Source organism: Gadus morhua, chromosome 1 (assembly GCF_902167405.1).
Source record: "Gadus morhua chromosome 1, gadMor3.0, whole genome shotgun sequence".
Lineage (NCBI taxonomy): Eukaryota > Metazoa > Chordata > Actinopteri > Gadiformes > Gadidae > Gadus > Gadus morhua.
The window spans coordinates 19,239,483-19,266,289 of record NC_044048.1 but is presented as its reverse complement, the minus strand read 5'-3'; the positions used below and the strand labels follow the sequence as shown (position 1 = coordinate 19,266,289).

At 51.4% G+C, this 26,807-nt stretch overlaps 2 protein-coding genes across 2 annotated transcripts in view; one reads left to right on the top strand and one right to left on the bottom strand.

Moving 5' to 3' along the window:
• The window catches only part of mtor (mechanistic target of rapamycin kinase), a 101,069-nt gene that overhangs the window by 56,026 nt on the left and 18,236 nt on the right, over nucleotides 1–26,807 (bottom strand). The window contains exons 19-28 of the mRNA XM_030352725.1: nucleotides 22,784–23,034; nucleotides 21,325–21,411; nucleotides 18,475–18,642; nucleotides 13,931–14,043; nucleotides 13,078–13,240; nucleotides 11,557–11,649; nucleotides 10,336–10,482; nucleotides 10,055–10,197; nucleotides 9,236–9,398; nucleotides 8,097–8,242 (exon numbers count right to left, since the gene is read on the bottom strand). Coding sequence (XP_030208585.1) covers nucleotides 8,097–8,242; nucleotides 9,236–9,398; nucleotides 10,055–10,197; nucleotides 10,336–10,482; nucleotides 11,557–11,649; nucleotides 13,078–13,240; nucleotides 13,931–14,043; nucleotides 18,475–18,642; nucleotides 21,325–21,411; nucleotides 22,784–23,034 — 1,474 coding nt within the window. The remainder of the gene's footprint in view (nucleotides 1–8,096; nucleotides 8,243–9,235; nucleotides 9,399–10,054; nucleotides 10,198–10,335; nucleotides 10,483–11,556; nucleotides 11,650–13,077; nucleotides 13,241–13,930; nucleotides 14,044–18,474; nucleotides 18,643–21,324; nucleotides 21,412–22,783; nucleotides 23,035–26,807) is intronic.
• On the top strand, nucleotides 565–4,643 carry angptl7 (angiopoietin-like 7). The gene is made up of 5 exons (XM_030352732.1): nucleotides 565–1,121; nucleotides 2,831–2,931; nucleotides 3,142–3,336; nucleotides 3,574–3,769; nucleotides 3,879–4,643. The coding sequence occupies exons 1-5, from the start codon at nucleotides 764–766 to the stop codon at nucleotides 4,046–4,048; spliced, it is 1,020 nt and encodes a 339-aa protein (XP_030208592.1). The 5' UTR covers nucleotides 565–763; the 3' UTR covers nucleotides 4,049–4,643.

Genomic DNA, 26,807 nt, shown 5'->3' with positions numbered 1-26,807 from the left:
TCACACATCTGTAGGGTACGTAAAAACACAACTTACTGAAGAAAGTTACACCTCGTCATAACAGGAACCCGTCATTAAAAGGGAAAACCACGTTGTAAAGAGAGGCAAAAACGACACAGGCCGGCATGCTGACACACGTTTCAACCGAAGCGGATTTAGGTGTAAAAACGTTCAACCTGAAACAAATCCTAAACAAATACCAAGACGGCGGTGGAAGGCGGAGGCCTGCATTTCCAGCGGCACTCGTCATCAGAGGTCATACATGGTAGCATGATACGACCAGACAGGAGCTGATGTATTTTTTTTACTGGATCCTTCCATTACCCTTCCAGGCAGAGGAAGACAGAAAAACAACCCGCTGCTGGAGGGCTACGGAAACCTTTAACACCTGACCAACGAGGAGCCGACGCAGAAGGGGGCTGAACTGCTAGGAAGGAGCGAAAGTGAGCAAGCGGAGAGCGTGTGTGGGAAGGGGGAGGGGGCTGTGGGTGGGGGGGTCAGGGCAGCGACTGATGGGCTGCTGAGGCAGAGGAGGGGTGGGAGGAACCCATGTGAAAATATTTAAGATGCACAGAGGGAGCCGGACTGCAGAGAGAACACCGGAGCCGAGGTGAACAGCCGGAAGAAAAGGAGAGCTCTGGCACTGACCCACTGAACGCAGCGGAGCGGCAGTCACCGGGAACACACCGCTCTTTGAACACAGAGACCGCAGATCACAACCGAAACAGAGACCTTTACGCCGAAAACCAAAGAAAAAAAGAAAATGGCCAAAGTGTCGATGGCTATCGCGGCGTTGGGCGTCACGCTGCTCCTGGTGGCCGGGGCGTGGGCCCAGACCCCCAAGAAGAAGAACCTCCCCAAGTCCCAGAAGGGCGCGTGCTGCGAGGAGGTGCGCTCCCTGAAGGTGCAGGTGGCCAACCTGAGCAGCATCCTCGAGGAGCTGGGCCGCAAGCAGGAGACGGACCTGCTGACCGTGGTGCGGCAGGTCATGGAGTTGGACAAGCAGAACCGCCAGCAGGAGGCCCGCGTCACCGAGGCCGAGAGCAAGTACTCGGAGATCAACAACCGCGTGGAGATCCTGCAGCTGCAGGGAGCCCAGTCCATCACGCAGACCAGCTCAGGTGAGCGGCACATTCTAGCTTCATCTAAACTCTTATCGTCCCTCCCCAGCGAGACAGGGAAGTGTCTTTGAGAGTCGAGCAAAGTGCAGTTTGAGTTCAGACTTGTTTCATCTTTTCCTTTCCACTGTGAACGTCAAAGATGGAGAGATTATGAAAGAATCCTTGATGCTGTACAGTGATTAGTAAAGTAAGGCACTTAATATAGTTGGCTGAGTGTTACATTTGGCTGTTTGGCAGTGGTATGACAAAGTTCTCGTGAATGGATGAACAAATTTCACTAGTCTGCAGGGTCGGTTGAAGTGTTACCATGGTTACAGAGCGGACCCTCTTCCCTCTCCGTCCTGTCCTTCTTGTTCTCAGCTGGTGTGAGGCCCTCTCTCTCCGGATCTAAAGATCGTGTCTAATGTTTGCCATACGTTGAGCCTAGACCGTACAGGGATGACCTAGAAATACATCAAACCGATGACTAGAATAGACACGTTATTTTGTGATCCAGTTTTAAGAGTTCTTAATTTATACAAGTTAACCTGTTGCAGGTACACATTTATTGTCAAGTTGCAGTTAGCCACTTTTAACCTCACCTTTTCTTTGCGGTATTTTGCCTCTGGGTAGCTATAATCAACCTTGTGTACTTTCATGTGTAGGTGAGCCCACTGTTTGGGCTCACTGAATTCAAACACTGAGTTTCAACCAAATGAGTTTGGGCTGAGAGTTCTATGGAAGAGGGGAGCAATGTAGTGGGCAATGTTGTACATGAAATGCTTCACACACAGTGGCAATAGACGGGAGAATAAGGGTCAGTCTCTCAGACGCCAAACACTAAAGTCAACCACTGCTCAGACGGAGCGCCACTCATCCCCACACACCTCACCACCGACTGCAGATCTCCAAAGGACTGTTTACTTCTTCTTTCAAATAACACTGATAAAATGGCATAGATTACCATGTTGAAAATCATAAAACACACATTACCACAATTCAGACGAATTAATTACGATTTTGGGTTTGGCGGCCGTTTCAGCCACGGGCACCAGGCCAATGCAGTGGGCTGGGGATAATGAAGATCACAGTGCAGATAACAGTGTGTCCTCCGCCCACCGCAGTGCCTACCCCCTCATTTAGGAGGTGTACAGTCCCGTCTGGAGCGCTGGGAGACAAAGACCACCTCTATAAAAATGGCAAAACACCCCAGCGTCCAGACTTGAACAAGCCTTTAATCAGCATCAACCGCTGCAGAGAGGTTAACCGGGCCTGATTCAGTTTATTATTTTAATAGACGCTAGGGGTGTGTGCGTGAGTGTGAGCGCGTGTGGCTGTGTGTCGACTAGGAAAGTGAACCCAGGCGTTTTAACAGGCATTGCTTAAATTACAGAGCGACTGGTGAGGCAGGAAGAGAAGCAAAGATTAGAATGAGAAGGTTTCCACCGTACCCCTCTTTCAAACTCTCATTCCCACTCCTCGCCAGCCCCAGGTCTGATTCAACACCAGTGACCTCATTCCCTCTAGCACACAGAGTGCCATTATTCTGACTGCTGTGGACCTTTGAAGGGGGGGACCATTTTCACAGCGGTCCCTTCCACTTCAGGGTCGTTATCAATCCCTATGCCAAGCGACTGCACAATATATAAAGTGAATTTAAAGCTTCAGACCAAAGAGAGCATCTGGGAAGCCCATTACTGATCGGCCTTGCTCTGCTCATTCCCCTCCAGATGTCATGTATGACTGCGCTTCCCTGTACGCCAAGAACTACCGGATCTCCGGAGAGTACAAACTCCCCAAGGACGACTTCCTCCGGACGCCCGAGCTGACAGTAAGTCCTTCCATCCTTAGACGGCTTGAGAAGCTCCCTTAAGGAGAACCATTATATTGCTTTAAAGACAATGCCTTGTGTGTGGAGCCTTCCAACGTCTCGATCGGTGATGTTCAACACAGGCTTATTTAACGGTTAGGACATCAGTCTTGAAGCGTTTAGTTCGAGATGCGTCCTGAACCCCCGGCCTAACGGCGTGACTCCCTCCAGGTGTTCTGCGACATGGAGACCAACGGGGGTGGCTGGACCGTGATCCAGAGGCGCCGGGTGGGCCTCACCACCTTCGACCGCGACTGGAAGCAGTACAAGAAGGGCTTCGGCACGGTGCGCGGGGACTTCTGGCTGGGCAACGAGCACATCTACCGCCTGACGCAGCAGGCCACCGTGCTGCGCATCGAGATGGAGGTAAGGGGTCGCAGAGCGCCGGGGAAAGGCAGGGCTCAAACCCAGAGCGGAACGAACACTAGCTCCATTATGAGGGCCTCACCCCGCCAAAACACAGAGCGGTCCCAGTCATCCTCTCACTCTTTGTTTCCATTACCAGAATAATACATAAACCCCGGCTAATGGCCCTGGAGGTGGTTGTTCTCCGAGGGGTGCTCTTCTGCTGAGCTCGCCCGTTAATGTGTTTTTCCGACGCAGGACTGGGCGGGAGACACTCGCTACGCCGAGTACGGCTCCTTCAGCCTGAGCAACGAGCTCAACAGCTACAAGCTCCTCCTGTCCAACTACAGCGGAAACGCCGGAGACTCGCTGCGCTACCACAACAACACCTACTTCAGCACCAAGGACAAGGACCACGACAAGTGCGTGGACGACTGCGCCGCCCTGCGGAAAGGTACGGACGCCGAGCGCCTCTGAACCGCGACTCAAACGGCGCTCAGACTCAAAGCCTGGATGTGAGTCACAGACTTAGTGACCAATGTGATCTTGTGAACCCCCTGCAGGTGGCTACTGGTACAACTGCTGCACGGACTCCAACCTGAACGGCGTGTACTACCGCAGAGGTGAGCACTCGCCCAGAACAGACGGCATCAATTGGTACGGCTGGCACGGGTCTAGCTACTCCATGAAGAGGGTGGAGATGAAGATCCGACCTCACAGCTTTCGCCCGTGAGGGACGAGGGCCAGGGCAGCTGGTGCAGATGACTGGCAGGCCTTCTCAGAGATCAAACGAATACCGGCACACTCTGAACTTGGGGGGGGGGGGGCGGCTTTTGAACGGGGGAAGCAAACGGAGAGATCCTAACTCCTAGAAGAACGTCGTTTTCTAGATGTGTTTAGGTGGGTTGGATACGCAATGTTTGTTTGTTTGTGTGTTCTTTTGTTTTTGTTGATTGTAAATTGTAATGCGTTTATTTCATATATTTATCTTGAAAATCTCTATTTTCTTAGAACTTTACCACTGTTTCCGTAGGCTTAACTGGTTATCAGTTCTTCATCTCAAAAGTTTGTCGGGTATAAAACGACAAATGACAGTATAAGAAATAAACGCTGCACTAGACGTTGATTGCATGTAAAGACAAAAAAAGAGAACACCAAAGGCTACAACAAAAGTTACTGGAATGTAAACTACACCACACAGAGGATTGTAAAGAAAACCCAGAAACTAATTGTGGATAATAGCGATGTCATTTGTAAAATCTGTACAGCTCTTGTATTGTGTTGTTTTATAGGATAGAAAATAAAAACCTTTATTATTTCTAACTAAAGGTCTGATGTGGTGTAATTTTAGCCTTGCTCAGCAGCAGGGTCAGAATGTGTTGCCAACACCGCCACACCTCAACCAACACATCCTCGCCTCTCTCCACATCCACCGACGGCGAGGCCTTGACCTTGGGCCATTATCCGCTGACCCCTGGGCGGCCGCCTGGCCCCCAGAGGTCAGAGGGCCCGTGCAAAGGTCGCAAATGAGAGAAATTGAGACCACACACACATTTACACAAAGGCATGCTAGTGAGATGCCGCCCCCCCCACCCCCGCCCCCAAGGACAGCTTTGTGAAGCGGGGAGAGAGAGAGGAACGCCATCTGCTAAAAGGAGACCCAGAGGAGACACGAGGATAGAGGTTAGAGTTTCTCCAAAGTGTTCACATATTTGAATACTTAAAAACGCTCCGCTGCGTAAACCGGCCTCAAAGAAAGGTCATATATTCTTCCCCTTTTTACGAGGGGCCTCGCTCATTATGGAGACAGCGGGGCCCGAAGACACCTGAAAGGAATTGTCCTGAAATAACAACAAGGGCCCCACGAAAAGACTCAAAGGACGGTCTGTAGGGTCAGAGGTCAAGGTTCAGGTGTTATCGATTACTTTGTAAACACTGTTGTTTCTTTTTGTTCTTTAAGCTGCTCTTTTATTATTGCTACTACCCTAGGAGCCCCGTCATGGTAACCATGGTTACAAGGTGTCTGCATAATTCCCGCACCAAAGAACACAGAGTCCCATGCTTCATTTGAAAATGTAAATGAGACGCTGGAATGTATTTAGACCCTTGAATAAACCTCAGTGTCTTGGACATCGTACCGAGTGCAGCGCAGATGAGTTTCCCATCAGGCGGAGAGGCCTCGAGTTCTCAGATACGCGGTTCGCTTCATAATGTTATCAACACATTTCAGCAGCAATGTGTACTAATTCTTTCCAACAATTCCCTTCATTGTCAAACTAATGGCCGATACATATGCCAAATAAAAACGTTCAGAAATATGGCAATACCCACTTGTAGGAAATGAAGAAATGCCACTTATTTAGTACCGCAACAGCCTTTTTCTTTATAGAATAGACAGTTTTAATAGTAAATCACCGCCACTCATTTACCAGAACAATCCAATTTCGCCCAAGGGATTTACCTTGAACATTACCGCACAAAGTGGTCCGACAACTAACAGGTCTGGGTTATTTTCACTGATTGCTACCGTCTTTAATTAATTCATGTATATATTCCTGCTTCATTTCCTGATACAAACCCAGATCCCAAACACAAAATACAAACAGAGGTGACCTTGACCGAAACACTTAAACGGAACCACAGAATCACTTATATGAGCCAAGTGCAGTGACGGAAACACTGAAATGTTCAAAACAAACAACAATCACTATTAAAAGCAACAGTAGTGACGAAACTCCCTTAGATTTCAAAAACACGTCAGACTAAGCGGCACCAGGGCCTTAGACGGCCAGAAGGCCCCAGTGAGAGCAGCTCCTGCCTGGGTCGGGCCCGGAACGCACTGCCCTACAGCCTGGACCTTTTATTTGGAATCCTGGAGAGGTGAGAACCAGATGGATGGGTTTGGAAAGACCTCAGCGCTGGATCCCATCATTCATTCATCATCATCAAGGGCCCCAGAGAAATTGAAACCAGGCCCCTAAGAAACACTACTCCAGACAGTCTCACAGATGAAAAGGGGGCAAGCGTCCAATTAAATGCCTGGAAAACACATTGCACTCAGTAAAGCGCAGTAACCGAGGACACCGGCCCAACCGGGATGGGAATCCGGGGCTTGGAAAAGATTACCGTGCGTATCAAAGCTCTGTACGTCGGGCGGATACGGGGGCTTTATCCAGGCCAGTATTACGATGAAAAGGGCTTTGGGAGTGATGGTCTAAATGGTTTCTGGGCTATGGCTCCCGCCGGATAGGCTGGGGCTCATGAATCCACCTGCGTTCTCCAGTTGTTGGGCTTTTGATGCAATGACAACAGCAAACAAAATAAGAGCAAGTACAGTCATTTCAGAGTAAATGACTACCTCTTCCCCCATTGCCTGGAGCACTGGTCATAACAGTGACAGGCCCAGGGTATCATTCATATTTATAGGACTTTGGATGTATTTTTACTCCCAGGTCGACTGCCCCTCCGGTCACAAGATGAACTGTGTATTTGTAGCTCAGTCTGCTCCTTCTTTTGAAAATCACAGTCCCGAGCATACAAGACACTAAATTAGATTCAAGCCCAAAATACAAAGCAGCATCACTACTACGAAGAAGGCATGCAAAAATACACTATAACCATACTGAAACATACTATAGCATTGCACTAGTAATGCCTACAGTAGTAGCGCTCATATTGATACACAGCAGTCACAGTGCCCAACCCAATGCCCACTTCATGGAGCGGAACGACATGTCCTGATTGGCCGTAACAGAGACGACATGGGCTTTGGTCGTGAAACGCGAGAACAGCGGTGTCATGGAAAACGTCTGGGTGACGTACTAACCTACACTCTTCCACTATAGACGTATATGCAGATGCATAGATGTAAAAAGGTACACACTGGGTCACTGCAGAGTCAGACTGACGGGTTCATTTGAACTACTCAACTTCCTGCGTCAGTGCTGGCGTTCCCGTTTCTCCCGGCCGCGGGCACCGCTGCCCCCGGCCAGCGCCCGGGAGGAAATTGCTGCTAAACTTCGGGTTTCCAGTGAGAGGCGTGTGGTGGTGCGACCCAAGGTATGAGGCAGTTAAACGGCTCCTTGGCACCGCTAGACAGCGCGCCGTACCGAGGAGAGGGGTCCGCTGAACGGGGGCTTACCTGACCTCAGCTGGTCTCACTTAGGGTTGAGGCAGATAAACGTGAGGAGGCTTAGGAGTGAAGTGTGGAGTGAAGAGAGGACTAAAGGATCGACTCCAGAGCCGGGCAAGAATTCACTATCGCTCTTCGTCTTCATTGTATTATCATAGTCATGTGTGCCTTCATGGCGATACGCAGCACGGTGGAGTCATGAGTGATAGAAAGACATTGGAAGAAAAAGTTTGCGTCTGCGTATTAATTAGGAGCCTATCTTCAAGGCTTAAGTGAAGAAGCTTTAGAGCTTTAGAGTTTTGTAGTTTACGGGGAATGGGTTAACGTAGCGATCGTTTGTGCTAACATCTATGAACATCCTTATTGTACCGACAGCGATATATCGTGGTTTCTCTTTCTTCTGACAAATGTACTTATTGCAAGTCGCTTTGGATAAAAACGTCTGCTAAACGCCCTACATGTAAATGTTAAGTGATATCAATAATGAAAGTGACTTCAGCATGACTTGAAGCAAGCAAGAACAATTAAAACACATCTTAAAACCAAACCAGAAAGGAGCCAAAACCGGCACGGACATCTTTGAATGCTTTAAAACCCAGAGAAAAGAAGAAAGCCGACAACCACGGCCCCGGCTTCCCTGCGCTCCTACCTGATGAGGGCCTCCAGGATGAGGGGTGAGGGCCCCTTCTGGAACTCCAGCTCTTTGTAGTGGAGGGCCTTGGCGTAGGCTCGGCACTTGGCAGCCCTCTCCCCCAGCAGCACGATGCCATTATCGTCCCTCAGGGGCAGCGGGCCCTGGCAGCACACAACACAGCCGTGATTACCCCGCCGGCCGAGGACCAATCAAACGGGGCTCATGCCGCGGCTATTAGGGGGAACATCGGGACTTGGCGAGCGTGCGGCGAGGTCACGATAATAGTCGCGGCGATGCGGCTGCTTTTTCCAGGTGATTATTTTCATGTTGTGCTGGCTCCTGCCAGGTCCTCTCTCAAGCGTAACCACACCTGGCGTGAGCCACAAGACTTACGAATGTGACCGCAGTAATATATCTAGGACTACTGCTTCCATGTACACGTTTCGGCCCCTCATTTGAGACATTTATGTGTCCCCATGTACGTGATGTATATAGACTATCAAGGGTGCCCCTTTCTTTCTCTCCGTTCCTCGCCATGTGTTTTAAGGGTGCTGCGTCTGTCTTTAAGGGGTGTATGCATTTAATTTGCATCTGCCCGTCTCTGTCTGTCTGTTGCCTGCCTGTGTGTCCGTGTGCCTACCTGTCTGTCTGTCTGTCTGTCTGACTGTCTGTCTGTCTGTCTGTCTGTCTGTCTGTGTGCCTGCCTTTCTCTGTGCGTCTGTTTGCTTCTGTGTCCGTCTGTGTTTCTATGTGTGTGTGTGTCGGTCCGTGTGCCTACCCGTCTGTCTGTCTGTGTGCCTGCCTGTCTTTCTCTGTGCGTTCATCTTTGTCTGTGTCTATGAGTGTGTTTCTGTCTGTGTGTGTACCTTGTGGCTGTGTTTGTTTGTCTTTGTGTTTCTGTCTGTGTGTGTACCTTGTGGCTGTGTTTGTGTTTCTTTGTGTTTCTGTGTACCTTGTCACTGTGTTTGTACGTCTGTCTGTGTGTTTCTGTCTATGTGTTTCCGTCTATGTGTGTGTGTGTATCTTGTCGCTGTGTTTCTGTTTGTCTGTGTGTTTCTGTGTGTGTGTACCTTGTCGCTGTGTGTGTATGTTTGTCTATGTGTGTGTGTACCTTGTCGCTGTGTGTGTGTGTGTTTGTCTATGTGTGTGTGTACCTTGTCGCTGTGCTCCATGAACTCGGCCAGGTTGAGCAGCGTCTGGGTGACCTCAGCGATGTCCTGGGAGGTGAGGGCCAGCTCGATGCTGCGGATCAGCTCGTCCTGCTGGTCCTCGCTCAGCTCCGACCAGCAGGACAGGAACGCCGCGTTGAACAGGTCCCTGGGGGGGGGGACACAGCTCACTGTCACAGGGCGAACAGCAGGGATACAAACCAACTACAAACTAGTGAACATCTGGGGTAAGAACATAAATAAATAATTAGATCAATTATAGATGAGGAATCACTCTGAAGGGATATATGGATATTAAGAACCATTACTGGGTGGAAAACTTTGAATAAGATCAATGCCATGCAGAGTTAAAGCATTCCACACCATCATGTCTTATAGTTCCAAATGCTTAATATGTATAATATATATATAATATCAATCAAGTGGTTTCAATGATTGAATTTCTCAAAGAATGTCCCTGTGGTTCTTCATGTCCTTGAAGTGTCAGAAGCGCCAGAATAAGAAAGTTAGAGACAGACAGAGAGATCCAGAGAGACCGAGCGGAGACCGAGAGAGAGAGACGGAGAGAGAGAGACCGAGAGAGAGACGGGGACAGACAGAGATCCAGAGACACAGAAACACACAGAGAGAGAGACAGAGACAGACACACACAGAGAGAAAGAGAGAGACAGAGACAGAGACAGAGACAGAGAGAGAGAGAGAGAGAGATGCAGACAGAGAGGGGACAGACGAGCAGGAAGAGGAGCAGGAGGAGGAGGAGCAGGAGGAGGAGCAGGAGGAGGAGCAGGAGGAGCAGGAGCTGACCTGGCCAGGGGGATGTAGGTCTGGGCCAGGGACCAGCAGGAGCGGAGGGCCGGGGAGGATGACTCCTTCAGCAGCACCACGCTCAGCCTCCTCAGCCACTCCAGCCAGTCGTCCTTGGACACCTTCCGGGCAGCCCCCCAAGCCTGGAGATCCACACCACCATCAACATCTGCACCCGCCTCAACACCCACCTGTTCAGAGTTCACCTAGACTCTGCATAGCTCTGTGCAGCGGGGGGGGGGGGGGGGGGGGGGGGGGGTAGTGACGTGGCTGACGCTGACCTTCTGCAGGGCGGTGGTGCTGACGTGGAGCTTCTTCATGGGCCCCGGCTCCACCGGCCCGCTGGCCAGCGTGTCGCCCTGGTTACCGCGGAGATGCCGGTGCTGGAACACCAGGGGGTTCTCCTCCTCCTCGGCCAGGGTGTAGCCCTGCGCACGCACGCACGCACGCACACACACACACAAAAGAACAATGCATTGAGAAAACACACATAAAAACACAGGTAGAATCTCAGCCACACAAACACAATATCAGGTCAAATGCAGACACACAAACAAATTATCATCCAACACACACACACTATCATCCAACACAAACACACACACACACACACACACACACACAATCATCCATCACACACAAACAAACAACACACAGCCTTTCAAACTCGACAATGATGATGATCTCGTGTTTATCCAGTTGTTGATAAACAATGCCAGTTCCATCCGATTCCTTTTGTCATATTTATATTTTTCGTATGCCTCAAAATGGATTTCTTGATTGCCGATCGGCGACGTAATGTCACGATGTGCTCTCAACAAACATAATGCTTGACAGGAATCGCCTGTAAGCTAGCAGATGGAAGTCATGTTCCTGTCACAACGAGACATAAATAAAGTGTGTGTGTAATCCACGTCGCCCGAGCTTAACGATACACACAGGAAGGAACTTTAACTGAATAAAGAAGTTTGAAACTAAAACAACACGTTCAGACCGATCCAAACGATGACATACTGCAGAAGTCGACCAAAGAAATGACAGAATTGGATGACGTGAAGGCGCGTAGAACGCTTGTGTATTCTAGTGTCTCTATGTGTTCTCGGGCACCGTCCGTCTTCACACTTCTTACCGCTACAGGCCAGTGCATCTCCAACTGACCGGTCATAGCCAGGGTCATATACATTATCAAGGGAGAGACTGCTTCTGTTCTTCTGTCAGTTACGCTTTGTTTGGTATCAACCACGCCCTGAGAAGAGGGATCGACAGCCAAGGAGCACGTCTGGAGACTGATCCTCGCCCACCTACACTGTAGACTATTCCACCTAAGTCTGTACCTTGCTGAATTACATCCGGTAATAAACCACCTAATTGATCCTCTGATCCAACCTGTAAAGCTGCCTTGATTACCACGAAAATACACAAGGAAGAATGCATACTAACAGCTTAGAAATAGGGTGAAATCGAACAAGAGAGACAGATGAGGCCGGTTCAGAAGGGCCAACCTTGACGATGCGGCAGATGAGGATGTCGTAGCGTTGGTGGTTGACCCGGTGCTTCAGCATGACCTTGTTCACCATGGGGATGAAGATCTGGTACTGCAGGGGCAGAGAAGGACATTGTTTCATCGGCCAACACACGCATTCCTCTGCTCCTTCTGTGTAAGTCATACGAGTTCCACAGGATTCAACCGATCAAGGATAGAAGACAAATCATATCAATATCTATTTATCCATCTATCAGATCCTTAATATCCAATTATAATATTCATATTTTTTGTATTAACTGATAAACATACAGCAAAATCCTGCAGTAGATATATAAAGAATGATCAATGCGTCATATGTGTATCAGATAATGAACAGGAATAGATGTTTAAAATCTGAAACATATGAACAAATCAAGCACTGGCTTATCGATATCAAGGCATTGTGCAGATGACGTGATCATTTTAGAACCAGGACTACCCTCTCTCTCCCTTTAGGCAAGGAGAGGACAGAGCATGCTGTTTAATGTGTGTGTGTGTGTGTGTGTGTGTGTGTGTGTGTGTGTGTGTGTGTGTGTGTGTGTGTGTGTGTGTGTGTGTGTGTGTTTCTATGAGAGTGTTTGAACGTCATTCCCCTCCCCCCCTTCCCGGGAACTGGTGGATGACATCAGCAGCCTGGCAGGAAGTAGTTAACACAGTGTGTGTGTGTGTGTGTGTGTGTGTGTGTGTGTGTGTGTGTGTGTGTGTGTGTGTGTGTGTGTGTGTGTGTGTGTGTGTGTGTGTGTGTGTGTGTCCCCTGAGAGCAGATAGCTGCCATACGGTTTGACTTAAAGCAGCAGCAGGGGTCTGGAACCTTCTGGAACAGACTCTACAGTTACAGCTACCTGTAGGGGGGGAGGGGGGGAGGGAGATGGGGAGCTCCAGCAGAGCTAACTAGGCAGTGGTGTTGGAGTGGTGGTGGGACAGGGGGGAGGGGGTGAGGGAGGGAGGGGGTGAGGGAGGGAGGGAGGGAGGGGGTGAGGGAGGGAGGGAGGGAGGGGGTGAGGGAGGGGGTGAGGGAGGGAGGGAGGGAGGGGGTGAGGGAGGGAGGGAGGGAGGGGGTGAGGGAGGGAGGGAGGGAGGGAGGGGGTGAGGGAGGGGGGGGAGGGGTGAGGGAGGGAGGGAGGGGGTGAGGGATGGGTGAGGGAGGGAGGGTGGGAGGGAAGGAGGGGGTGAGGGAGGGATGGTGGGAGGGAGGGAGGGAAGGAGGGGGTGAGGGAGGGAGGGAGGGAGGGAGGGAGGGAGGGAGGGAGGGAGGGGGGGAAGGAGGGGGTGAGGGAGGGATGGTGGGGGGAGGGAGGGAAGGAGGGGGTGAGGGAGGGAGGGAGGGAGGGAGGGAGGGAGGGAGGGAGGGAGGGAGGGGGGGAAGGAGGGGGTGAGTGAGGGATGGTGGGGGGAGGGAGGGAAGGAGGGGGTGAGGGAGGGAGGGAGGGAGGGAGGGAGGGAAGGAAGGAGGGGGTGAGGGAGGGAGGGAGGGAGGGAGGGAGGGAGGGAGGCCTACCTTCTTGCCCAGCTGGAAGACCAGGGAGGACAGCGTGTCCATGGAGGTGGCGCGCAGCTCGGGCGTGGTGTCCAGCGTGCGCACGATGGGGTGGATAATGCGGGAGGCGTAGTCGGTGAAGTCAAGGGACTCCGTCAGACGGTCCAGCGTTTCCAAGGAGACCCTGGGGGGAGGAAACAGAGCATCACTCAGGACTCAAGCAAAGGGTAGATCCTATAACATCAGACAGACAGAGAGAGAGACAGAGACAGAGTGAGAGAGAGAGACAGAGACAGTGAGAGTGAGAGTGAGAGAGAGAAAGAGAGAGACAGAGAGACAGAAAGAGAGACAGAGACAGAGAGAGGGAGATAGAGGGAGACAGATAGACAGAGGGGGAGACAGAGAGAGACAGAGAGACAGATAGAGAGAGACACAGACAGACAGACGGAGACAGACAGACAGACAGAGGTAGAGATGGACAGAGGTAGAGATAGACAGGTAGAACTAGAGACACACAGGGGGAGAGAGAGAGGTGGAGACAAATAGAGAAATGAGAGACGGATAAAGAGAAAGAGGTAGAGATGGACAGAGAGAGGGAGAGAAAGAAGGTGTGAGAGAGATAGACAGACAAAGGGAAGAGAGAGACAAACAGAGGGAGAGAGAGCCAGACAGAGGGAGAGAGAGACAGAGAGGAGAGGATGACAGACAGACAGAGAAAGCAAGAGAACATCAGTAATGGCGCGGTAGAAAGACAGAGAGGTAGACACAGCCTGAAGCCGGTGCGTCTAGACCCGATAATGTAAATCTCTCCGTCCGGTTGACGTGCTGATGGGAGCGGCGAGCTCCAGGGGAGATGGCGTGCGGCGGTACTGACTTGCGGGCCTGCAGGGGGACGTCGGGGGCATCGAAGAGCTTCACGATGGGGGGCAGCAGCAGATGGAGGTAGTCGTCCAGGTTGGCTCCAAACAGCTGGATGGCGTTCAGCAGCTTGGGGGGGGGGAAGAGAAACATTACGCTACTACAAAGCCCCAGCACATGGGAGCCAGCCCTCGACGGTTCGTTGGCGGATTCTGTTTAGACTGTTGCTAGTGCTAGTGATTATCGCCCATGGCAGCACAGCCCTCTCCAAACACCAATAACCGATGCACCTCGGCTTCGGATTGCTTTAAACTGTTACGTAAACAAGGTGGAGATTCCTAAAACATTGGTTACAATAGTTTGACGACTTCTTTCCTTCAGCTTCAGCTTTAATAACATTCTGATTTCAAAACAGCACTTAAAAAGTCCACGCATATTCCCAGCAGAAGTCTATATGATCATTAACGACAGGTATCCGTGTGCGCTGATCTCCTAATAATCCACCCCGCGTCGTGAGAGCAGGCAGTCAGGTCGGGCTGCACATAAAGTTAGCAACAGCACAATAAACACGCTATCAAACTTTAACTCAAATAAGCGCAATTGAACAAACAAACCGAGAGTTCCCCAGTGGGTCTGACGCACACGGCCGCCAATACCAAACCCAGAGCCCCCGTTTCTCCCCCTGCGCCGGCGTCTTGGCGGACGCCTTGATCGACCAATTAGGCCGGCCCTAAGGTAACAGGAGCCTGATCGCCCTGCGTAGGGGAGAGCGCAGAGCGGCTGATCCAGGCAGGGCCAGGAGGCTCAGACACGGCCCTGCAGAGCTAAAGGCTCACACCTCGGCCTCCACGCCACCGGAGGACACACCGGTCTGGGGAAGGTAAGCTACACGCTACCCCATGCCTGAAGGCTGGACAGAGGAGGTTATCAGACGACTAAGGGGGGAGATAAGTCTGGGGGAGAGGGGGGAGAGATGACTGACGTCTGGAAGGAGAGGGGGAGAGATATCTGTTGTCTGGACGGAATGAGGGAGAGATGTCTAGACAGAGTGGGAGAGAGAAGGCTGATATCTGGACTGAGTGGGGGAGAGATGTCTGATGTCTGAACAGAGTGGGGGAGAGATGTCTGATGTCTGAACAGAATGGGGGAGAGATGCCTGATGTCTGAACAGAATGGGGGAGAGTGCCTGAACAGAATGGGGGAGAGATGCCTGAAATCTGAACAGAATGGGGGAGAGATGCCTGATGTCTGAACAGAATGGGGGAGAGATGGCTGATGTCTGAACAGAATGGGGGAGAGATGTCTGATGTCTGAACAGAATGGGGGAGAGATGCCTGATGTCTGAACAGAATGGGGGAGAGATGGCTGATGTCTGAACAGAATGGGGGAAAGATGGCTGATGTCTGAACAGAATGGGGGAGAGATGGCTGATGTCTGAACAGAATGGGGGAGAGATGCCCGATGTCTGAACAGAATGGGGGAGAGATGGCTGCTGTCTGAACAGAGTGGGGGAGAGATGCCTGATAACTGATGGAGTGGGGGAGAGATGGCTGATATCTGATGACGGGGGTGAGAGTTGGTGGGTAGAGTGGGTGGGTGGGTTGAGCGGGGGAGGGAGTGGGTGGATGGCAGGATGTAGGGCTGGGCGATTAAGCGAATTTCGATCTCAATTTCGATTTTAGCGAGAAACGATCACAAAATTAATATAATCGATTATTTTTTTAACTTTTTTTTTAAAAATGTTTTAGCTGGATACATTTCTCTACAATAATATGAATTGAACATTTTCTTTTTGACCACTTTGTGTATTTTTTTTAAGACGAAATTTCTAAGTTCTCGGTTACAAGGTGTTTTTGGGAGAGACATGCTGAATAAATACATCATGTTTTTAAACTCGAAAAATAATCGTTTTAATAATCGGGATTTCAATCTTGACCAAAATAATCGGGATTATGATTGTTACCATAATCTAGCGGCCCTAGCAGGATGTGGGTCATTGTAAGGCGGTGACGTATGTTTCGTCTTGCTTAAAGAAGACCCCCAGGCTTCTCTGCCCCCCGGTGTAAATATCACTCGGCGAGACTGCAGGAAGCCTCGGTTAAAGAGGGCTCGGAGTGTGTGTCCGTTTGAGTCTGTGTGACTGAGAACGTGCGTGTGCGTGTCCATGTGTGTGCTCACACGTATAGCCCCTGAATAAGATGGAGGTTGTATTTTCTTTTCTGCCGGTCGGGAAACCGAACTCCTCAACACCCCCCCTCCTCCTCCTCCTCCTCCTCCTCCTCCTCCTCTCTCCCTCCAGCTCCAGCAGGCTCCCGTGACCCAAGTCTGGGCCCGGGACGACCCAGACAGACGGGCCGGCCTCCTCCTCCCCCCCCCCCCCCCCCCCCCCCTCTTCTGGTCTCCCTCTCCACGCTTCAGGCCAGACACCCCAGGGAGCAAACGGCAGGCAAGGGATGAAAGATGGAGGACTCCTGGTTCTATTCAGGCATTGTGCGGACGCCTTCACCCAAAACCATAAGTGTATATCTTAGTCACACGTCATTGAGGACCAGGTAGGGGGTCGGACACGACTACAAGGAGGACGGCAGACATCCAGGTTCGGACCCCAGAAGCTTGGTGCTGGGGGTCAAACAGTCCTGACGGTTAAGGCACACTGTGTTCTTGTCCTTCTGGCCTTCCACATAGGGGTGGGCCGACCTTCTCAGCCCCCCAAAGCATCAGGTCAAGAGGAACGGTCAAATGGACGTGAGAGACGGCCTCTTACTAGGGAGAAGCACAGTGGGACCTCCATGTTCTCAAATTCACACACACATGCACATTCGCACACGCACACACCTATTCAAGATTGACATATTATCAATATGCTGCTAATTTCTTTTCAGCAAAAACAACAACATCAGGTCGTGTTACTGTGCCAGCTCTGTAATCAGCAGGGAAGGGGTTGGAAGCTGAATCCAGACCAAAATAAACAATATTTTCAGGTTGGAGTAGGGTTACTGTGATTCGCAGATATCCCTCCATCGGGGCCAGATTCTGAACTCTCTAAAGTCAATAGCGTGCCCAGACCCCAGCCTCGTGCAGACTGTGGAGTGTTTCACCGCCTTCCCGTTTTTATCTTCCTACCTCTCCGGCATCACCTGGCGGAACAGCTTCGGCTGCAGGCCCCAACCACTAAGTGAACCTCCAAACTATTCTTAAACAGAGGAAAGACATACTTTGGCAAATGTTTTTTTGACCCATACCAGCACCATTGTTTTGCATTATTATCCCATTTCATGTGGTTTTGACAAGTTCTTTGGGTTTCATTACGTTTTTTATGTTTTTATATTTTCTCTTACTTTACTTTCATTTACTTTCATCAGTCTGTATTCAGTGGAAATCCATTTTGATAGACGTGCCTGACAAATGAGTATTAAACAGCGAATCATGGAATCCAAGACCAGACTGAAGGCTGAACGACCAAGCCAATAACGCCTGGTTGTCATGGACAACGGTGTCGGCGCCGTTGTCCACCTCACACTCGTCCTTCCTTCGTTGTTGGTTCAACCCCTGTCTGCTGTTGGCAGGGGGGTTAGAGGTCTCCATGAGCAAGGCACCTCACACCAAGCTGTTGGCACCTCGCGTCGCAGTGTGCGTGAACGTGAGATACGACCTGCTCACGGAGTTGCCGCGGTGGCTATGAATGCGCTATAGAAACCCAGTCCGTTTACCAGGGACCTAGTGAGTGATGTCACTCCCAAAGGGAGATGAACGAAGTTTCACACAGTCACCTGTCAGAAAGTTAATTTATAAAAATAAAAATGATATGTTTATACTGTAACTAGGTGTTTTTTACTTTTTCACAGAGAGGGCAGGCCAGGGCAATGACTAGTGTATTCAACGACCAGAAAAAAGGGAACAGAGTTCGATCTCCAGCCTAAAAGGAACCATTGAAGAGTCCCTGACCACTGCCTACACCTAACTGTTCCTAATTCACTGTGAAAAAGGACCTGGATAAAAGCGTCTTGTAAATGACTAGATACAAGTAGATAGTGATAGAGATGGATTCCTTTGCATTGCTGCAACCATTTTTTTAATCCAACCTTAAACATGCTTACAGCAATTTGCCAACCCAAACATCCAACATGTGTCAATGAGTCTCCTTTACAAATTGCTAGCTTGTGGCTAACAAACTGCCAGCTTGTAGCTATAATGTTTCCAGCTTGTGACTAGGTTGGTTCCCAGCTGATGCTGGCGCGTTGTTAGCCTGTTGCTAGCTTGTTGCTAGAATGTCTTCAGCTTGTGAATAAGTTGTTTCCAACAGATGCTGGCGCGTAATGAGCATGTTGCTATCTTGTTGCTAGCTTGTTGCTAGCATGTCTCCAGCTTGTGTCTAGGTTGTTGCCTAAATTATGCTGGAGCGTTGATAGCACGTTGCTAGCTTGTTGATAGCATGTCTCCAGCCTGCGACTAGATTGTTTCCTACCTGATCCTGGCGCATTGTTAGCATGGTGCTAGCCAGCTGCTACCATGTTGCTCACCCGTTAGCCCGCTGCTAACAGAGATGGCTCCAGGGCTCACCTTGATGGTGACGCCGCGGCCGGTGCTGTTGTCGTGCATGAAGACGCGCAGCATGTGGGGGATGAGCTGTGGCAGGTAGAGCTTGAACTCCCCGCCCAGCGCCACCACGATCTGCTCGATCAGCAGGATGATGGTGTTCTGCATCGGGTTGTTGGGCGTCCAGTACTCCTACAGCACACAGAGGGACCAATCAATCAATCAATCAAAATGTATTGGTATAGCACTTTTCATAAACGCAAATGTAACACAAAGTGCTTAATACAATCCCCCCCCCCACCCCCAGAGATATTCACACATGTACAAACAACCCCCCATCCCCCTCGCACCCACCCATATCCAAAGCGATAACTTTGTGAAAATAAATAAATCATTTAATAAATGGATAAATACGTTGTTTAATTAAAAGCCAGGGTAACAAAAAAGGTAGGTTTTGAGTTTGCGCTTAAAAACAGCAACCCTCTCTGGTGGACAGGTTGAGGGTTAGAGACACTTGAGACCGATAATGAGTGTCTATAAAGTACTATAGACACTCTAACAGGAGGATTGCTTAAAGTAAATATATGTACATGTATAGGTTATACAAAATACAAGAAGGCTGACATCAAACCTTGAAGTCAAAATATATAACTTACAACAATGAAAGATTGATTCTTAGCAATAAAGTGCGTAACTTTGATAAAGAGTTTATTCTCCCCAATGCATAAATGCATTGCTTTAAACATGAATTAAAGAAAAAAATGAGTATAAGACTACAAAGTACAAGACTACTGAAATCAAATCTTGAATCCAAAGTTCATAACTTAAAATATTGAATGTTCATTTAACAATAAAGTGCATACCCTAAATACAGAGCCATGATTCTCCCCAATGCTCCAAGTGTTGATAAATAATGTTTATTGAAACAAGGCGACCGTGTATCCTTGATGTAGTCTAGGCTTGGCTTGTCCCAGTGCGGTTTGTCCCAGAGCACTCCCGACCACGGAGTAGCCTGGCCCACTTTTCCCACTACAGCTACCATCAGGGTAAAGCTCCCAGCACTGGGACTGGGGGAACTGGGGGAACTGGGTTCAAACCGCACAACAGAGGAGCGGGAGCGAGGGAGATAGGGTTGGACAGGTTGGACAGGGGGGAGGGGGGACGGAGAGAGGGTTGGCCAGGGGGGAGGGGGGGAGGGGGGACGGAGAGAGGGTTGGCCAGGGGGGAGGGGGGGAGGGGGGACGGAGAGAGGGTTGGCCAGGGGGGAGGGGGGGAGGGGGGACGGAGAGAGGGTTGGCCAGGGGGGAGGGGGGGAGGGGGGGGGGAGAGAGGGTTGGCCAGGGGGGAGGGGGGAGGGAGAGAGGGTTGGCCAGGGGGGAGGGGGGGGAGGGGGGGAGAGGGTTGGCCAGGGGGGAGAGGGGAGAGGGAGGGAGATAGGATTGGCCAGGGGGGAGGGGGGAGAGGGTGACTGTACACTCTGTGCAGGGGGAGCCGGGATCGGATGACCTCACGTGCGGAAGCAGTGGAAAAGCCGGCGGGAACGTCGGGAGTAATTGGGATTAGGAGGGCGGACGGCAGCGAGTCCGGGGGGGTGGGGGGGGGGGGGGGGGGGGACAGCGGACGCACGCAATGCTCTGCCACGCCAGCGCCCCGAGGTGTTTCACCAGCAGGGCACCCCCCTCCCCCCCTCCCTTCCTCTCCTGGGTGGTTTCCAGGGAGACCTGGACCGCGCTGCGTCCTGGATGGATGTTCCAGCCTCCCGTCTGGGCTCACCCGGCCGACCGGAGCGCCACAAAATATGAATAGAGCCTTTGTGTTCCACTGAGGGATGTGGAGGTGCCACGGGGACAGGCCTTCTTCCAGAGGGAGGAGTCACAGCCGAAGGGGGAGGGGTTATGTCCAGGGGGGGAGCCATGGTCATGAGGGGGAGGAGTAACAGCACTGATAGGGGAGGGGCTACTGTCAGGGGATGGGTAAACACCAGTAGGGGAGGGGTTACATTCATGGGGGGGAGGGTTTCCCAGCATGAGGGAGGAGTTACACAGATGGGGGAGGAGTTACACGAGTGCCTGGTAACTTCGTAGTTGCGCCAATTGCCCATTAGTAGGGCAGGGCTACAGGGACCGCTGGCTCTAGCCGGACGGTGGCAGATTTATGGTCCACCTAGGGGCCGGCGGCCGGGTCGTGGACGGGCAGAAGACATTCGTAACCGATGTTCTGTCGGTTGGGGCCCGTCGCCTTGGTAACAAGCCGTAGCAGCACAACAAGGGAAATATAAATAACACATAATGCATGGTGAAATTGAGATTTGACCCGTATTTTACGACAGCTCTTGTTCTGTCTGGCACTGCTCGGGCGATAAATGGAGCAACATTATGAGATGACAATTCAAAGCCATCACCAGAAGAGGACGGATAATGACCACTGCCATGTTGCAAAGAGTGTGGGGGATGAGTAGGTGAGTCCGGTGAGTCGGGGGGGGGGGGGGGGGGGTATCTCAGTGAGTCTAACTGAAGGCACGTGTCCGTGTGCCTCGGGGGTCATGAGCCTGGCTCTGGCGATACATAAACTACACAAGGAGGACCAGCATCGAGGCAGACTTTCAAAATAAGAGTCGGCTGTAAATAACCTTTGTACCCAAATAAATCAGCTCTTTTAAAAAAAATCTTGCCCTGTGTGCGCGTGCGTGCGTGCCTGTGTGTGTGTTACTTCTAATGATGGAAAGAGGAGTTGGGCAACCAAGCATAATTAAGAGTTTGCAGCTGCTGCAGCTTGACGCACAGGAAACAGAGCCGGCTTCACGGTCGTGCTCAGAGTGTGTGTGTGCGTGTCTGTGTTTGTCTGCGTTTGTGTGTGTCAGCGTGCGCTCCTTACTCTGATGAGGGTGAAGATGTCGTCCATGTAGGGCCGGATGTGGATCTTCACGAAGCATACCACCATCCCCATCTGCTGGAAGAGGAACTGGAGAGGGAGAGAGACCGAGAGGGATGGTGAGGGAACAGTGGAGTGATGACCAGAGCACGATGTGTGGGGGGGGGGGGGGGGGGGGGCAGGTGCTGGACGCCGTGGTGGTGAGGGAGGGGGGGGGGGTTGGGTTTATCAGGGTTGGCGTTTCGTCACGGGCCCCCGGGACACCGTCCCCCTCTGAAGTTATGGGATGGAAAATGTGAGCGGTGTGGAGACTAACAGAGGGTGAGGGAGTGCAAGACGAGTCTTGTCCAACAGCTTGAGAGGGAGGGAGGCAGGCTAACCCCCCCCCACTCACACACACCCACCCTCCCCTCTGTGTCCACAGCGTTATTGGGTAAAGATGAATGGCTCCCCCCCCCCCCCGCCCCGTGATGAATCACTGAGCACACAGGACGCGGGCGTGGGGATGATTCACGATGTGTGCATATGGATGCTTCAGGATTTGATTTGTGACACTGGTAGGACGGCGGAGACGTCCCAAAGTGAGGTTATTGATATTATTGGATGAGCTGGCCCGTCGCGCCCCACCCACCTGGATGGGTGACGGAATAACGGATGGGTGACAACAAGAACTTTTAAGCTGAGGAGAAGTACTTTTCCATGTTGCCTTGCATAATAAAACCCGATTGAAAAAGGTCAAAAAATGCTGGGCTGAGGGATGGGTCAAAGTCAGTCTGCGCGGAAAGACTATTTATAGATTTAAAACTGCAAAACTTAATTGTAATAAGCATTTTCCTATTCTGGATTTGTAGCTTCTCATTGAGATTGCGCAAGAAACGATTGAGACAAAGCCGTTAATCCGTTCACCCATGAACGAGGGAAAGTCATTCCAAATCTGAAAATAAGAGCCGCCCCATTACACTTTACCGTGGCGTGCGGCTGATGGATTTAAATCGACAAGGCAGCGCACGGCCACGTACTTAACAGCACAAAGACTAGCTCTGCTAAAGTTTGCATCTGACGTCCAACTCTCAAAGAGAAAGAAAACGTGACCAGAGGACTAATGGGTCTACAGGATAAACATTTGCAGATCCCAAAAAAAAAAGAAGAATAATCCCATTAAAGATGACATATTATACCACCAGGTGTGAGTGTGATTAGCCGTTACAAGCAGTTTATTTTTCTTCTGAAATCACAAGTGGGCGTGTCCCCCCAGATGTGTGCTGGATAGATCAGCCCACCAGCGTAGCCAGTGGACCGCAGCAAACGTTGCTCATCTATCCGTCGTACATCTGGTTGGACACGCCCACCTGTGATGTCAGAAGAGGCCGATTTTCAAAACGGTTTGTAACGGCTAACCCCGCTCACACCTGGCAGGCGGTACAACACCTTCAAACCCGTCGGCCTCAGTGGCGCCCCCTACCTCTCGGATGCTGGCGTCGCACACCCGGATGACGTTGAGGAAGGTAGGCATGACCTGCGGCAGGAACTGCACACACTTGAGGCCCAGCGACTTGAAGATGAAGGTGACGGCCTGCACCACCATGGTGTGGTGGTTGGAGAGCGAGGGGTCCCGGAGGATGCGCATCAGGGTCACCATGGCGACCGCCGGGTAAAACTCGTCCAGGGGCAGGTTGCCCATGTTCACTAGCATCTCGCTGGTGCTGTAGTCCGCTGTGGGGAGGGGGGGGGGGAGAGAGGGGCTCATGTTAACCCAGGGGCTCTCCGCCTCGTTCCACACCAAGAGGCCTGGAGCCGTTGTCAGGTCTTACGGTTCGGCCCCTCTGTTCAAACACTGTTTGTAACATCGGCATCCCTTTTAACGTTTAAGTACATTTCATTTTTTGGCCGTCATTATATTCTGAATCTTCACAAAAATATTTGACGACAGAAGTCCTGCGACCAAAGACTTCTGTGTAAATCTACCGGACCCGTTTCTGTTCCATCCCCTTGGACCGCTCCAAGTCTCCCTCGTTAAAGGAAGCCCTTAGCTCACCCCTCCCTCCCACGCGGAGAGAGGAAGCGGGGGAGGCGGTAGAGGTCAACACCGTATTGACCGTATAATCTAGCATGCGGTCAATAACGTCTCAGGAGCAACACTCACGTAAACCATGTAAGAACCGAACTGAATACATAAAAGAAGTGTGTCTTTGTTATTTCTGTGCCGTTGCTCCCAGATAAGAGTGGTGGAGTTGATGGACTGGGCGGACTGGGAGGACTGGGACTCGGTCTGATACCCTCCGCAGCACCAACTGGTTCCATTACAGACCGGCACACATCAATTCAAAAGAACTTTTGAAAAACGGGAAACCCATTTCCTTTCCCTCCGTCTTGCTAACAAATCAGCAGAACGTTTTAATACCCACACGTGCTTTATTTACATTTATATCCTTAACTGTCCCGCTTGATTTGTCTTCATCGTTTTCATTTTATGTGAAACAACGCCGGGTTTCCTCCGAATGGGAAGCCGGACGTTTAAATCAAAGGTGTCTCGCCGGTAGCGTTCAGACATTTATGGGATTCTGCGGAACGAGCGCGCGATTTATAACAAAACTGTCGGTAATCCGATGCAAAATGAGTCTGCGTAATGAGCGATAAAAGTCCCAACATCACATAACTAAACGAGGAGCCCCTATACACACTCAAAACGCACCCAGCACACACAGCCAAACCCGCCTTCATCCATCACGAGGAGGAGGAAGATGATGGTGGTGGTGAGGAAGGCCCGTCTGTCTCTCTACACGCGAGGCAGCTTGGGTTTCACTAGGGACATGTGGTTATGACATAAGTCTGGGTATTCCACGTTTCATTGGTCCACTGGAGGAGTACAGTTACCGCTCGGCGCTCCACTGTCTTCTCATTACCCCGCTGTCGGGGATCCTCTGGACGGGGTGGTAGTAGACGGGGATGATGGATGGGCTCTGGGCTCTGTTGGCTGGCCTGGTCACTGTGCCATGATTAGATCGTGTCATGTGTGCGCTGGCCTTGGCCCGAGCACAAGATGGACGCTGACAAGGAGACGGATTGGCCCTCGGCGCTCGTCTTCATAGCCGCCGTCGTCGTGGTTACAGCAGCACCCGTATGCAAAAACGCCAAGTGCGGCACAACCGACGCGAATTAGGGTTTGTATAAATCACGGCTCACCTCTGACAAACCCCTCGCGGTATGCATGACTGTCTAGTCTTGGCGTCCGACAGAGAGAACCACGGAGGGGCTACACTGCGTGTCCCAGCGCTGCCTGTTCATCCAACACCACTACCCAGCATCCTCTCTGGCTACGCAGACAGCAGCCCAGACGCACCGGTCACGACTGAGCCGGGACGCTAAACATCAGCAGATATACGAGCGCCTGTCGCCATCGCAGTCCGCCGAGGCTCTGAACAAACTGCTAAAGCCATTATGATGAGTCCTGAATAAACATTAGGGATTTGAATCACATTTTCACGGCCGAATACTCAGCGAGTGGTATGAAGGATTAATCGATTATTTCGATGTGTGCCACCAGTCACAGAAGGGAGCCACGGCTCATTGGCCAAAAACTAACTTTTACAGTGAAGAATCGCATTTATTCTGGTGTTAATCCCCATGAATATCTTCTGGTGAATACCTCAACTTCTGTAAAGTACCTGATCACTTGAATGACGTCAGACTCTCTCCCCGTTCCACTCCCAGTAGAAAACTGCACTGTTCTGTGCAGGATTAATACAATACAATTATAATAATGGGGCTGCAGAACCAACATTATGTTCTGTGCGGAAGCTCGCAAAGGAAATGGCCAATGGTCCAAACGTTGACTGACTCTAAAAACGGATTATTACCACTTATCCCTCATAACCAAACCTTAAACACCCCTCTCCTATGGTCACCTGACCATAGGAGAGGGGGAGCTCACCTGAACATGACATAGTTCTGTGTGGAGCGGACAACAACAGAGTAGACCTGTTGGCCAGCACTCGGTTGCTAGGGCCAGCCTATGCTAGTAGCAGAAGGCTGTGCCCTATGTAGCATTGGGTTGAACAGAGCACGCTATGCTAGCAGCATGTGGGTACGTAGCATTGCGTTGAACAGAGTACGCTATGCTAGCAGCATGTGGGTACGTAGCATTGGGATGAACAGAATACGCTATGCTAGCAGCATGTGGGTACGTAGCATTGGGATGAACAGAGCACTCTATGCTAGCAGCATGTGGAGTAGGTTCTTGGTCTCTTGCACCACTGCTAGGTCATTTTCGTTGGGAGTTCAACACTTTGGATTCATGATCAATCGTGAACGATATTGTAATTCAAGCACTAATTCCGTTGAAGTTTTTTAAATATTTGCAGAGCCGAACCCATTTATACAATCAAGTGTGATTAACCGTTGCTGGTCGATGACTCCATCGGTCGGACAGACTCGTTTGGTTTGAATAAGCGTAACATTAACCTTCCCAATTTAAAAAGTAGTTTTTGGATCGTGTTCATTTATTTTTTGGAGGGCGATCAACTCGCTGCTGGCCGCGCCGCCCGCCCCTGGCAGCCGCCAGCGCAGAGCGTTTAACCAGCGCAGAGGGACCACGTTTCCATATTCATCTCCGCGCCCCGTGTGAATATGACAAATTAAGTGCATTTCAAGTCTAGCGACATTCCCTTCAGCCGGGCGGCCAGCCCTGATCGTCCCAATATTCCCAATCCCACGCTACATAAAGCTCCTGGGGGGGGGGGGGGGGGGGGGCGTCACACTGACCCCGCGGAGGCTTCCCGGGCCGATAGCCTCGCGTGGGAAACTCACGAGCACCGCGTGGGAAACTCACGAGCACCGCGTTGGCCCTCGCTCACACAAGGAGCTACGGCGCGGTGATCCATCCAGCAGGAGCCGACGGCGGGACGCCTCCCACCCCCGGATCCCTGGCCTCGAACGGGGGGACGGCGGGATGGCTATCGGGGACCGGGGACCGGCCCCCGACCCTCCCCCCCTCCAGACGGGCAGAACGTGGCGCTGGTGGCGGGGGGAGTGCTCGGGTTGGGGGGGGGGGGGACATCAGTCACGGCCCACGGGGGTTAGTCATCAAACGGTACGCGGCCAACGTGCTCCCGGATCCCAGAGGGCGTCGTCCCCGCGCCCCCGCCCTCGTCCAGGGTACAGGGACGGGCTCTCGCTCCAACCAGCGCTTTACTTTGGACGGGCGCTCGGCGCGGCAGACAGGCTCCAGAGTTACGGTCGGTGCTAAAGAGCCGCGGGTTGGGAGAGGAGGAGGGAGGAGGGAGGAGGGAGGAGGAGGGAGCGGTATGATGAGGTTGTTGGCCGGATCTGAGAGGGATCAGGCTGGGTGCTGCCGCGGGCCAGATACGGCACCTCAAGTAATTGAAGCCTGAAATTGTTTTTAACATCTTTCACGGGTGAGTGAGAGTGCGAGTCCAGGCACTTGATTGAGTTTCATGCCTAGCTCCTTTGTTTATTCACACAGGACA

Coding starts and splice junctions, on each gene's coding strand:
- angptl7 (XM_030352732.1), top strand. CDS start 764: ATGGCCAAAGTGTCGATGGCTATCGCGGCGTTGGGCGTCACGCTGCTC. Junction 1,122..2,830: donor CATCACGCAGACCAGCTCAG/GTGAGCGGCACA, acceptor ATTCCCCTCCAG/ATGTCATGTATGACTGCGCT. Junction 3,337..3,573: donor TGCTGCGCATCGAGATGGAG/GTAAGGGGTCGC, acceptor TTTCCGACGCAG/GACTGGGCGGGAGACACTCG.